The sequence below is a fragment of the Epinephelus lanceolatus genome, chromosome 18 (genome assembly GCF_041903045.1).
Source record: "Epinephelus lanceolatus isolate andai-2023 chromosome 18, ASM4190304v1, whole genome shotgun sequence".
Lineage (NCBI taxonomy): Eukaryota > Metazoa > Chordata > Actinopteri > Perciformes > Serranidae > Epinephelus > Epinephelus lanceolatus.
The window spans coordinates 24,421,993-24,435,392 of record NC_135751.1 but is presented as its reverse complement, the minus strand read 5'-3'; the positions used below and the strand labels follow the sequence as shown (position 1 = coordinate 24,435,392).

At 44.4% G+C, this 13,400-nt stretch overlaps 1 protein-coding gene across 2 annotated transcripts in view; it reads left to right on the top strand.

The window, feature by feature from the left end:
- glis2b (GLIS family zinc finger 2b) overlaps positions 1-11,536 on the top strand; it is a 32,527-nt gene extending 20,991 nt beyond the window's left edge. Inside the window, exons 2-7 of one of the 2 annotated variants that reach the window (XM_033644124.2) lie at positions 5,746-5,947; positions 7,351-7,481; positions 9,820-9,957; positions 10,060-10,193; positions 10,498-10,616; positions 10,722-11,536. In XM_033644124.2, coding sequence (XP_033500015.1) covers positions 5,770-5,947; positions 7,351-7,481; positions 9,820-9,957; positions 10,060-10,193; positions 10,498-10,616; positions 10,722-11,461 — 1,440 coding nt within the window. In that variant the 5' untranslated portion in view covers positions 5,746-5,769 and the 3' untranslated portion in view covers positions 11,462-11,536. Of the gene's footprint in view, positions 1-5,745; positions 5,948-7,350; positions 7,482-9,801; positions 9,958-10,059; positions 10,194-10,497; positions 10,617-10,721 lie in introns of both variants that reach the window. The other variant, XM_033644123.2, reaches the window with a different exon arrangement.
- The last annotated feature ends 1,864 nt before the right edge of the window (positions 11,537-13,400 follow it).

Genomic DNA, 13,400 nt, shown 5'->3' with positions numbered 1-13,400 from the left:
GGATGACAGGCGATTTTCTGCTACTTTAGCCAAACAATAAAGCCAAAAGTCTTGGCAGGCTGTGTGGTAGGAGTTACAGTAAGTTAGTCATATCCACCCAATCCAGAGAGAGAGGAACAGAGATGTGGTATTAACCGCAGCTCGTTCTAAACGAGGATCATATCCGCTCTGACAGATCTAGAGATGTTTATTTTCACAGCTAATGGCAGTGTTTGCCCACATAACAAACTCTCCATGGTCAAAATGATCATTAGAGCAACTACCAGTAATACTCCTTTATCATTACACAATTGTCCTGGGTTTCACTGATGGGAATAATCCATTTAGCATGTGTCGGGGTATGATGGATACATTTAACAAAATCGAGGATGATGGAGACATTTGGCCTCAACCACCCAATGTTCTCAAAAAGATTCTTCTTAAAACCCACTGATGCAGTTCACACGAAGATGTTTTTCAGTATCTACGCACACTCATGAGCACACTTAAGGCCTTTGCACACCAAGTACATATCATTTGTCTGAGACTGTTGCTCGTTAAATGACCTCATGTTGCGTCAATCAGGTTTACACTCCAACTCCAACTCCAAAAACCTTTTGCCATCATTAAAGTATTCTGAACAGGTTTGATTTCCTGCATTTTTACCCATCTTTAGAGTTGTTTGACCAAGAAGAAGTCAAGAAAATGTGGTGTAACCTGCGAGACAAATGACTCTGCAACAAGAGAAAAGAGCAGGGCAGAAGTGGACGAGGGGCCAGTAGGAAAAAGAAGTGGAAATATATGGAAGCAATGCCCTAAAAATTTTACGTGACCAAGGAGAAGGTAACGTTAGCCGATACAGAAATGCACAACAGTGCTCAGGAGAGAAGCAAGGGGGCAAATGTGTCTCTCCATTTTGTCTTGTATTGCAAGGTTTCTGTACATAATGATTTTTATTGGATGACAGACTTTTAAAAAAAGCATGCGAAAAATACGGACTTGGTGTGCAAAGGCCTTTAGACACATATTCAAGTGCTGACTTGTTTGTGCAAAAATAATTGGTTATTGTGTTATCTTGAATTCTGCAATTGTGTAATATTATAGGATGTAATTACAATATGTGTAGGGCCTAATTTTTAACAATTACTTTTATTGTTTTACAAAGCATTATGGTCTTGTATAATAAATAATAACGACACTTGCACTTCAATTCACATTAATTATGCTAAGTGGGAACTTGCTATCATGGCGTGAATTGGTTGCTTAATTTGCATCTCATCGCGTCTTTGCATTGACTTTACATGTACTTTACTTGCATGAATTGATCTATGGGGCCTGGTGTGAACATAAGAGACAGCTACTTGACAGAGACAGCAAACTAGCTTGACAACACAGCCAGACTTAAGTATGACGCTTAATATATTAAACTGTGTGGACCTTGAACTAATGACTAAGGAGAAATCTTGTCCCTTGGCTGGACCAGTTGGGAACCACTGGATTAAACTGCCCCCTTCCAGTGGTCAGTGTCTCTCTTCTGTGTTTGGCAAATTTCTTTTTTTGGCCTCAGATTTGAGGTTAAACCCCCCGTTTCTTAACTAATGTAGTTGTGCGCCCTTTATCGGATACAGCATTCACTAAACCAGTAACAGCATCCCATGTATGCACTACTGACGTTAAAGTTTTTTTTATGTTTGGAGTGCAGTGCTGCAGCCTTTTTAGACCTTTGTTTGTTTCTGTGGCCTGCAGTCTCATGGCCTTTTTAGGGGTATTGGTGGGGCATTTACCTGTGCTAATTAGGATCAACTGGCACATGCTTTGTATCATTACAAGAACACAGGTGCAAACAGTTTCAGAACACGTCATGAACGAAACCTACGCCCTTGAGAACAAATGTAAGAAAACCTCAGTAAGATATAAGTCACTGAGGCCCATTACTGGAGAGCAAAGAAAGGACACATACACCCCAGAGTGTTAAATGTCCAAATTATTTAAAGGATGGCTTCACATTTTCTCCCATGTGTACAACAGATTTATTGGTTGCTCGAATCCTCCTCTCCCTTTTTACAGTAGAGCAACTCTAATGTAATTGTGAAACCTTAAGTCAAGATCAAGATGGGCCGGTGGGTCATGTGCTCGCATGTGTGGTCTATAATCAGATAAAAACCAAAGGGATTTCTTCCCCTAACATGTTTCTCTATGTGCATGTGAGGAACATGAGTGTATATACATCAACACAGAGAGATCTGACTGATAACGCCATAATGCTGCTCTGTGTGCATGTTCATACAGTATGTTCCTCTGTTTGCATCAGTACGTGTGTGTATCATCGTCCTCTTATCTATGGCTGATTAAGTCTTTACCCCCCCCCCCCAGCCATTTCTGGCTGTGTGTACGAGTGTGTGAGTGTGTGTGTGTGAGCTGGTGGCCATCCCTCGTTGGGCTGGTGAACCTGGTGACCTCTCTGCTCCGTGCCTCCCAGACACAAGGGCTTCTCATGTGGCCCCTGGCCAGTCGCTCTCAAAGCCCACCATTCACTACCAACCGTGGCTTCTCTGAGTGTGTGTCGGCATGTGTGTGTGAGGGAGCGGGAGGAAGAAGGGGGTGAATTTGTTGAAATTACAGTTTGATTAATTACTTGTGCGTGCGTGTGTGTGTGTGTGTGTGTGTTTCTGTACTGTAAGTATGACTGTGTGTGTGTATCTACTCTCAACATGCACACTGGGAGCTGTTCTACATGGACTCGGGCAGAAATATAGGACACCCTGCAACTTTGTGTGTGTTGTGTGTGTGTCTGTGTGTGTGTGTGTGTGTAGACGGAAAATGCTTTGAGGAGATGTGTGCGTGTGTGAGCCTGGTGAGAAGGAGCAGTGAACCCTAACACATTGTGTTGAATGGAGCGCTTGGCCTTAAACCAAGCAGTACTGTACTAGCACTGCCTATATGTGTGAAGCAGTACATGCTGGATCAAGAGGAACAGACTCAGTATTTGTTTATGTTAAAGTTGAAAGGATCTGACATGTGTGAATGTCTTATTAACCTTTTAGGATTGTTTTGGATGCCTCAAATATGATTTAAAGGTACTGTATGTAACTTTTAACATGCACGGTAACGTAACTTAAAAACGGAGACCTCCCTGACTTTTCTTTGCCGCCTGTAACAGCCTGTGGACTACGGCTGCCCCCGATGATGAATATTCCCAGTTGACCAATAGTCATCATTTAGGGCTCATTAGTCGACTATTTGCCTGCATGTTTATGATAATAATTTAATAATTAAATGATATATTTTGGGCAGGGCAACACAATGGTTTGAGTTGAAGGTGTGAGAAAGAATAGTCTCAGTAACATTGTTAACACTGTGCTACATTACAGAGAAATACAAAACCGTACTAATGAACCTTCATTAATATAGGCCTATATTTTAATCTACAAGTGCACGTCACACACTGAGCGAGCCGCCTGTTAATGATGCTGTCAGCAAAGCAGTAATGATTGTGCTAAGTGGCTAATGGGCACGTAGCTACTTCCATGTTTCAGATGATACGTCATATTTGTAGTCGTCCAATGAAGATGAGTTTACATTTCACCTTGGGTTCGTCCTTGACCTTCTCAAAATGATCCCACACTTTGGATTTCCTGCCCGACATGTTATTAACTAGCCTGTGGAATAACCGCAGGTGCCAGCCCTGGAAATTAGGGACTGTACACATGCCACGTCTTTAACCACCATCGTATAGCCTATTTAGCTCAAATCCTGAGTGCAGAGCTGATCTTCTTCCAGGCGCTGTTTATAAGTGTGTAGGCCTATCGTCTGTGGGACAGATGTAAAGCTCTGGGTAGCCCTGCACTAACATGATCAACTTTTCCATATTTATCAGACTGAATATTTACAGAAGAAGAGAAAGATATCTGTCGTCTATGATTGGTTTGTAACGTGACTCCTGTCTGACTGCTGGGCATGGCCTCTTCCTGTGTTTGTCCTTTCAAATTAAATTCCCACATGGTCCAGTCATATAGGTTTTGATTTATTTTGACAAGGCGCAGCTCCTAATAGAGTTTGAGTTTGTTTTTGTTTTTTCCACGACTAAACAACCAATGAAATCTTGCCGACTAATGACCGTTCTGGTCGGCTAACGTTTGGTCGGCTATTGGTGGACAGCCCTACTGTTGACTGACTTCTATGTAAAGGACTACGGCCGAATTTTCAAAGGATGTAACAAACCTTAACCTTAATCCCCAGTGTTAATTTTGACAGCCATTTTAAATTTAGTCTCTTTGCCGTGAGAGGAAAATGCTTATTGGTTTTTGGCACATTTTTATCCTTCATAGGTTTGGTATAGTTTTAGTCGCCAAAAACTCAAAACGCTTGGTCAAGCATTTTAGTCAACTTCTAGTCATTGTGTTTTCAACATGATTTTTTTTTAATCACCTACCTACACAATGACAGGTTGTATAAGAATTTCATTTAGACAAGTTTTTTTCTACAACTACAAATCATTTCTGCTCACTTAAAAACTTGCATTTCTCCAGCAGTTTTTGACAGATTTAAGGGGTGATTTACAAGCACACACCTACTGATCATTATTTGAGAAGTTCAGCATGTCTCTATTTATGGTCTCAAAACCTTCAGGAGCAGCAGAACACCACAAATAACTAACCTGAGACAACTATGATTTGTACCCAGGTTTATTGTAAACTCTGACTTACTGACCTCACTGTTAAGAAGCAGAAAAATAACTTAATTGAAGCCTGGATTCTTTGTTAATCTGCAACATATCAGAAAAAAGTATGCTGAGTTCAGACAGTTTACATAAAGCACAGGCTAAGGTGCTCCCTCACAGCTATAGAGTGGGAGCACCAGAGCACAAGCAACAGGACACTGACTGCAGTTAACCGAACAGCCTCAGAGAGAGGGGTCACTAATGACAAGGATTTTCTGAAAGTTACAAACAGAACCTTTAAATTCATTTGACCAACAAGGTTCATCTAGGTATTTGGTTCATCTAGGTATTTGGTTCATCTAGGTATTTGGTTCATCTAGGTATTTGGTTTTGAATGGTTGTCTTGGTTGACACTGGGTCACCCTGGTGGCAGAGGAAGACTACAGCTAGACCTCAAAATGACAGCTAGATGAAGCGCCCTGCCCACAACCCTCAGGCCAGGTCCAGAGGTCAGTGTGTTTAGAGGCGGGAGGAGGTGGACGGAGTAGGTGCAGCTGGACTTGAAGGCCCGGGGGGCTTCTGTTAGGTCTCAAAGGTCCATGGGGTCTGAGGGTGCACACTGTGGGGGCTGGGTTGGGGGGTGATGTGACATGGTGCAAGGGCCAGGGACTGACCGAGGGGTGGGGTTAAGCAGGGCTGGTGGTGAGGGTGACCATCTGGATTGGATTGTAGAAATTCCTCAGGAAGAGTGTGTGAGTAAAGGTCAGCATGGAAGAAGAGGAGGGGGTCACTTAGCTCTCCATGTGTGTGTGAGTGTGTGTGTGTGTGTTTATTTTTCTTTGGCTTACTCAGTGTTTCAGTTTACGATCATGGTCGGTTTACCATTGTTGGAGAGTATTTCTTACCCAGTGGGATTGTGGAATGTGAGATACTTTCAACAACGTTCACGTGGGAAATACTGCAGGTGTGACAATCTGTCTCCAGCCGTCTGTCATGTCTCACATAGGAACGCAGCGTTTCATTGTATATGTTGTTATATGAAAACCAAACTATCCTTCCTTGGCCCCACTCGGCCTTACTCTGCCCCTCTGTGACTGTTTGTGCAGGTGGGAGGTCGTCGGGTTGCGGTCATGCTGTCCCTGGACGAGCCCCTGGATCTGAAGCTCCCTCGGCGGGCCAATGGGCGGGACAGAGGCACGCGTTCTCCCCCCCTTTCCCCACTGCACCCCAAGCGAGCTCGCCAGCTCCGCATGGCGGATGATGGCACCGCAGTCATAGAGCCCGCCTCGCCAGCATCTCCGAACACAGGTAGGTAACAAAACAAGAGTCTGCAACCATGACAGCAGCTCTGTAGGCTGTGTTTAGGCTCAGTGGTGGTTTGAGCTAAATGCTAACACTGACATGCTCACAGTCACTATGCTAACGTTCTGATATTTAGGAGCACATTCTGAACCATATTAGTGTAGCATGTTAGCATGCACAAAGTACAGCCGAGGCTGATGGGAATGACATTAGCTTTGCAGTTATGTGCAAGCCCTCGGGATCAGTGCTGGGCTTTGAATTCAATTTTACATAGCGGCCAAAAGTGGAATTTAAACATCCAAGTCTGCCTCAAGGTGCCAGCGGGCCCCAAAAGACTTTTTCCCATAGACTTACAATTTGAAAGAGACATCTTAAAATCAGTGGATACATTTTTTTGAGTGTCATAACCCCTGCAAAATGACTTGTTACACTACAGAGATTTGATCCATTTGGTGCAATAACCTTTGGAAAGTCTAAAACAGTTGCTCCACCACTGTAAGTCTCTAACACAAGCTTTTTTTTTGGCTTCATGCGCCACTGAACAACTTGTGTAGGAATGAACAGGGCCTCACCTCCAACACTGTATCCAGTTCTCTTTATACGTCCATTGGTATTTGGTCATAAATGAAAGTATTGGACTATGAAAGCAAATAAGAGACATAAATATTTGAATTTTAACAGCCTCTGAATTCTTCATTTTTTAATTTAAACACTACTAAACCTATAGCTTTGAAATATTTTAACCATGTATCAGAATGTATTTGTTCCAAATTTACCTCTATGAAATTAAACTACATTGATTAAAAGAATTTCTTGATTTTTTTTTCCAACTTGAATTTTTTGATCTGACCTTGAATCAACTTTAATCAACCCGAATCTATTTTTTTTTTTAATTCTAAAACCTTCTGGATCTGGATTTGTAAAAAATAAAAAAAAATACATTAAATTCAGCTCTTGAAACTGCGAATCAAAAATTTTTGTATTTTAAATAAATTCCAATAAAATATTTCACTGCTATGAATTCAGTGGTGTTCAAATTTCAATATTAAGTAATCAGTTGGCTATTAAAATTCAAATACTTAGTGTCTGTTATTTGGACAAGTTGAAGTTTTGACCTGATGGTGAACAGTGAAGGGGTCATCAAAGCGATTATAAATCATCCTGACGAAGACATGAATGTGTGTCGCAGATTTCATGGCAATGCCACCTCAGGGTGGCTCCACAGGGGACTGTGAATATCTGTACAAAATTTCACAGCAGTCAGGCAAAAAGGTGGGAAATATTTCAGGCCAAAGTGGTGGACCAGCTGAGCTAAGCCATGCTGCTAGAGTCCTCATACCTCATCCCCTAGGTGAGAGGTCATCTTCAAAGGTGTGTGTGTGTGTGTGTGTTTATGTGTGTTTTCCCAGGTGTGCAGGTGGTGCCTCATGATCGAACAGACACCCCCACCCCCCCTGCTGTGGACTTGAGCATGTCTCCCTCCTCCCGCCACACCCCCAGCTCTCCAGAAATGACCAACGGCAACTACGTCCCCTCAGGAGTGAGTACGACTTAAACACACGCAGACCTACACACGAGTACAGGTGTTTTATTTAGCCCTCCACCAGCTCTATTGTCTCCTTCTCGTCGTTCACCTCTAAGTTGTTGAAAGAATAAACACTGTCTCTCAGTGCAGTAGTGAGTGGCCAACACTGTCCTGTCTACAGCTCAGAGTGACTCAGGCTGCTGGGGTCAGCAAGTTAGGAATAACATCGGGTTGTGTCACACTCTCCATAAGGGAATAAGGCTATGCAAGGGGTGGGAGGCTTGTTTGTGTGTGTGTGTGTGTGTGTGTGTGTGTGTGTGTGTGAGTGAGAGAGAGAGGGGGGTAGCTCTTATCAAACACCTCTTGTGTCCCCAACAAGTGCCTCTGTCTGTGCAACTTGCACTCAGTGGCCCCACTGGCATGACATGTATGTGTATGTGTGTGTGTGTGTGTGTACATGTATAATCGAATTTAAGACAAGGTACAGCCACGCAGACCTCACGCCGCCTAATTCAATTCCCTCGCAATTGAATTGACGCTGGCTGGGACCATTCAGCCGCCCCACATCATCTCCACATCCTAGACGGCCCCCGACCCCACCATTACACACATTATACACTTTACTTATCCCCAGTGGATGCACATAGGATGCTTTCTGTCCCCTCCTACTCTCTCTCTCTCACACACACACACACACACACACACACACAAAATAAGCACCTCCTATAGAAGAACAGCTGCACACGCTCAAACTCACATGCTCTCTCCCCTACAGCAGCTCACAAAGCAGCTCACATAGTTGTGCATGCAGAGGCAGAGCTCAGTGCAGGGAATTGGTCTCATTTTATGAAATTTGTCACATACACATTTCTGACATAGTTGAAGATGAGATGCGATGAGACGGCCACAGGATTGTGATCCATTTGCACCCTTATTCTCTCTGCGCCACCGTACGCTCGGACTTATGTGTCCCTTCTTCCAAATTCCACTTTTCATCAAGATGTCTCTCAGTTTTCTGCTCGAGCTAAGTTACTCTGTGTGTGTGTGTGTGTGTGTGTGTGTGTGTGTGTGTGTGTATGTGTGTGAGAGGGAGGGAGTCGGTGCATTAGCTCTTTGAGCCCCAGCTGAGGTTCAGTGAATCTTGTAGCTCTCATGCCGAGCTCGGGGATGTTGGGAGGTTTTGTAGCACGCAGCGGGTGGCTACAAGAGAAAAAGTGGAGTGGATATTTGAAGGAGGAGATGAAGAGCGGCTGCTCTGTACTCCATTGACAAAAAGAAAGACGTCTGTCTCTGTCAAGTATTTTCTCAGTGAGGACATCAGTACCTGTTTGTGTTACAGTCACAACTGTCTGCCTGTCAATGGTCGTGGGTTTTTTTTTATTGTACTTTTGAGGCCTTGAAAAAGAACCACTATTTTTTTTCATGTGTTGTCATACTGTTTTTCTACGGCCAGTTTTATTGAAGCACATCACATTAAAGGTCCAGTGTGTAGTATTTAGGGGGATACATGTTGCAGAAATGGAATTTAATATAAGTATGTCTTCTTTAGTGTATAATCACCTGAAAACAAGAATTTTTGTGTTTTCGTTACCCTAGAATGAGCTGTTTATATCTACACAGGGAGCGAGTGCTCGTCCACCATGTTTCTACAGCAGCCCAGAATGGACAAAACAAACAACACTGGCTCTAGATTGGGCCATTTGCGCTTATGCGTTGGCCACCGTAGTTAGCAGCCCCTCCGCAACGAGCTAAACAGCATTTAAAAAACAGTGATTTTTATCTCGATACTACTTTGTTCAGTATTTTACCAGTTTAAATCACTAGGGCCGTTAGTTCTGGAGAGAAAGGGACCTCTTTTGATAATTCAGCTCCAGGTAAAAACCTTTAAATGTCTGAATCTTAGGTTATCAGTGACACAAGGTGGGCACACATTAACAGCTATCAACTGGGCTAACTGCCGATCTGCAACAAGCCAAACAGCATCGGAAAAAAACACTGATTTGTAACGTGAAACTGCTTAGTGTTAGTGTTTTTTTCTGGTTTTAATCACCTGGTCTCTTTGTTTTGGAGAAGAAGAGACCTTTGTGGATAATTCGGCTCCCAGTAAAATCACTACACAATCACTAAACAATGAACACGGGGGTAATCCTAACTGGATGTTCACGCTTGGCACATGGGAGAAGTTTCAGCTGGTTGCAATCTGCAATTCTCACCACTAGATGCCACTAAATCCTACACACTGCTCCTTTAAACAGTAACTTAACCTAAATGTGTGCCATAATTGATTGCTAACACTTTTGCTCTTTTTTTGTCTCTTTTCCTGTTTGTTTACCAGAATTCTCACATTTCACAGGCCTTTCAGTTTTTCGTGCCAATCGGAGCTGGGGCGGGACTTCACCTGCCATCCTCCATGTTCATTGGCCAGACAAGCGACAAAAGAGCCTCTCCGGACCTCTCAGCGGATGAACAACTGGCCTGTCGCTGGAAGAAGGTAAGAGCCAGAAAGATTCTGTTGTAGCCAAACTAGGATCAACCCAAAATAGCTTTATAATCACTGTCCATTAAAAATGCTGAATGGTCTTTCTCTCTTCAGTGCCATCTGCTCTTTGACTCCCTGCAAGACCTGGTGGACCATGTCAACGACTTCCATGTCAAGCCTGAGAAGGATTCTGGGTACTGCTGCCACTGGGAGGGGTGTGCTCGCAAAGGGAGGGGTTTCAATGCTCGGTGAGAAACTCATACACTCGGGTAATTTATTAAAGGTCCAGTGTGTAGGATTTTGGGGCATCTATTGACAGAAATTGCATATAATATTCATAACAATGTTCTAACAATGAGTCCAGCATGTTTCTCTACAACAGCCCAGAATGGACAAACCAAACACTGAGAGGGCCATTCCCGTTTTCACATAGGCCACTGTATTTCTACTACACGCTCGGCACATGGGAGAAGTTTCAGTTATGCACCTTCACCACAAGATGTCACTAAATCCTACACTAGACCTTTAAAACATATTTTTGTTTGGCTGCAGGTACAAGATGCTCATCCACATCCGCACTCACACTAATGAGAAGCCCCATCGCTGTCCCACCTGTAACAAGAGCTTCTCACGCCTGGAGAACCTCAAGATTCACAACCGGTCACACACAGGTCGGTCGTAGAGCCGCACACAGAATGTCAAAACTAAAATCAATGTTTTTTCTTCATTTTTGTGAAGTAAAATTGTAACATCTGGATCATTTTGTCTCACAACAGGTGAAAAGCCCTACATATGTCCTTACGAGGGTTGCAACAAGCGCTACTCCAACTCCAGCGACCGCTTCAAGCATACGCGCACACACTATGTGGACAAGCCCTACTACTGCAAGATGGTGGGCTGCCTGAAGCGCTACACAGACCCCAGCTCTCTCCGCAAACACATCAAGGCCCATGGCCACTTTGTGGCTCAGGAGCAGGGCTCCCCAGGTGGGGTGGGCTCCCTGCTGAGGGGGAGTCAAAGTGGAGTGCTTGCTGGCGAAGGGGGTAAGGATTCAGAGCTGTCCTATGTGAGTGCAGCCCATATTATCATCCCAGGGGCAGCGGCTGCTCTCCTGGGAGGCCATGCTCTGCAGGGTCTGGGTGGTGCCCTACCCCTGTCCCCCCTCAGTCCTCGGCCCCTGGACCTCAGCACACTCGGTTGCCCCAGCTCACCTCCAGGCAGCCTGGGAGGCACAAGCATCCTGTCCTTCAATGGCTCTCCGCTGGGCCTGGCCAAGTCTTCTATGCTCTCCCCGGCGTTCCCCTCCTCAGCCTTGGGCCTGCCGATGATGCCCGTGCTGGGGGCCTCGTCTGAGCACAGGGCCCAGAGCCAACGGGCCAAGAAGGGCCGGGGGGAGGAGGCCGAAAACGAGGTGACTGGGGGGGTCCTGAACCTCTCCACGGGATCCCATGATCCCCTGTCCTGGGTGGTCATCCCCCCAGGCACCGTGGTGCTCAAGCCAGCTGTGGTCAACTGATATACACACACACATACACACACACACATTCCAGAAGAGCTCAGGGGGTAGGGATGGGAGGGTGAACGCCATAGTGAGGGTACGGGCGGTCAAAGGTGATAGGGATTGGCTCGCACAATCAAATTTAGGTAATGCATTTCAAAGAGAGGTTTAGAGAAGAAAACTAGAGAGAAACTTAATCAAACCCTCAATCAGCAAAACAACAGATAACACTACACCTCACAAGAAATAAGTAAACAACGCAAGCCTCTCGTATTGATGGGAAACTAAACTCGGGGCCCAAGAACTCTGTTCAGGAACATGTATGGCTCTGTATTTCTATCACAACGCCTGACAATGGGCTCCTCTCTGCTCTCTTATTTTGTATTTTATACTTTATTCATTCCTGTTTCCTGAACGTGACAGTCTTAGTGCTCTGTGTTCTTACAAAAGTCCTGATTCATTGATAAGTATTTATATGACTGTACTTCATCGACAGTGTGCCTCCAGCTTAGCGGTGAGATAGACACACCATGAAACTGAATGACGCACTCACAGTTAGGCAAACATGCACGTAATAGGACGATTCTCCACAGTTGATTTTAAAGTTATGACCTATTTTTCACAGGCTGCTGTGATTAATATGACTCAGACAGGCTTGCCAAACCAAAGCAAGTGAACTCAAACTGTCTTGGATTTGCAGTTTCAGCTCTGAGACAGTTCAATTAAACACAGCACTTAATAGTGTCAACTGGTTATAGTATTGAAAACCTCAAAACTGCTGCTAACCTCTCAGCTCCCCCCAGTGTAACATAAACTGGGAGCGAGCACTTTTGACAATCTGTCCCCAGTTTGGGGAGGGTGACCAACACAGACCAGCCTAGTCCACCAGAATGTGTGCCAGGCATGCAGACTAGGGGCTTTTAGGGCACAGAGCGAGCTGAGGACTTAACACAGACAAATGGTGTTGCATCACCTGACAATGACCAATCATCACTTCCTCTTTTACAAATTGAAGGCAGGCGGTGTGTCTGGCTCCCCCCTCTGGTAGGACACCATACACAACATCCCGCTTTCCATGTACAGAACTCGCACTGTTTTAACTTCTGGATTGTCCAGCTGCTTTCCCGTAATTGAATCAACACGGCCAGTTTGTATATGAAAGGGCCACTGTGGTGATAAACACTAGTGTCTTGTTTTTTAGAAAAGTCACCCGACCCAAAACCAGCTGTGAAAAACAGGTGGTCGTCCAGTCGGGGCCGAACTTAGCCTTGTCGGTTGAAGTTTTGTCCCAAGTTCAACAAGTCCCATGCCGTGCCAAAAATACCTGGAGAGGGGAATGAGGGATGTACGTATTGTGCCACAGAGGGGGGTGTGATGCACTCACTGCCACATACAGCTGGACTGACTAGGAAGCCACACTATTGCAAACTGCCTCATTTTACTCTGTCCAAAGGGGCAAAGAAAAAAAGACTCATTTGACATATGGGAAATCTTTTCTCATGGTTCTATTAAGCAGTCAACACGCACTTACCACACACTATATTCCTTACATGTTTTATGAAATGTTACTGCCAAGTGATGGTTCTTTAAAAACTAGTTTGATCTTATTCTGTTTTTTTCCTGCAAGGGTTGATTTTGCTGTGGGGTCTTCCCAGGCTTGTGTCGCTCAGTGCTAACGCATGTATGATGTTTGACTGCCGTCTCCACAGCGGAGAGGCAGAGGAGCAGGAGAGGATCATCACAACACGAAGAACATTCCCTCAAGAGACTGTCACACACTACCTTCTCTCTCTTCTCACTCCTCCATCTCTGCTTATGTTGGTGGTCTTACTTTTCCATCGCCCAGTCTTAGAAATAATCAGTTATTGCTGTTTTTTTTTTTTTTTTTATTGTTGTCATTATTTTTTTCTTTTGCTGTTGTTCAGACGAGACATTTTTTTCTGATGTTGAAGTTGCT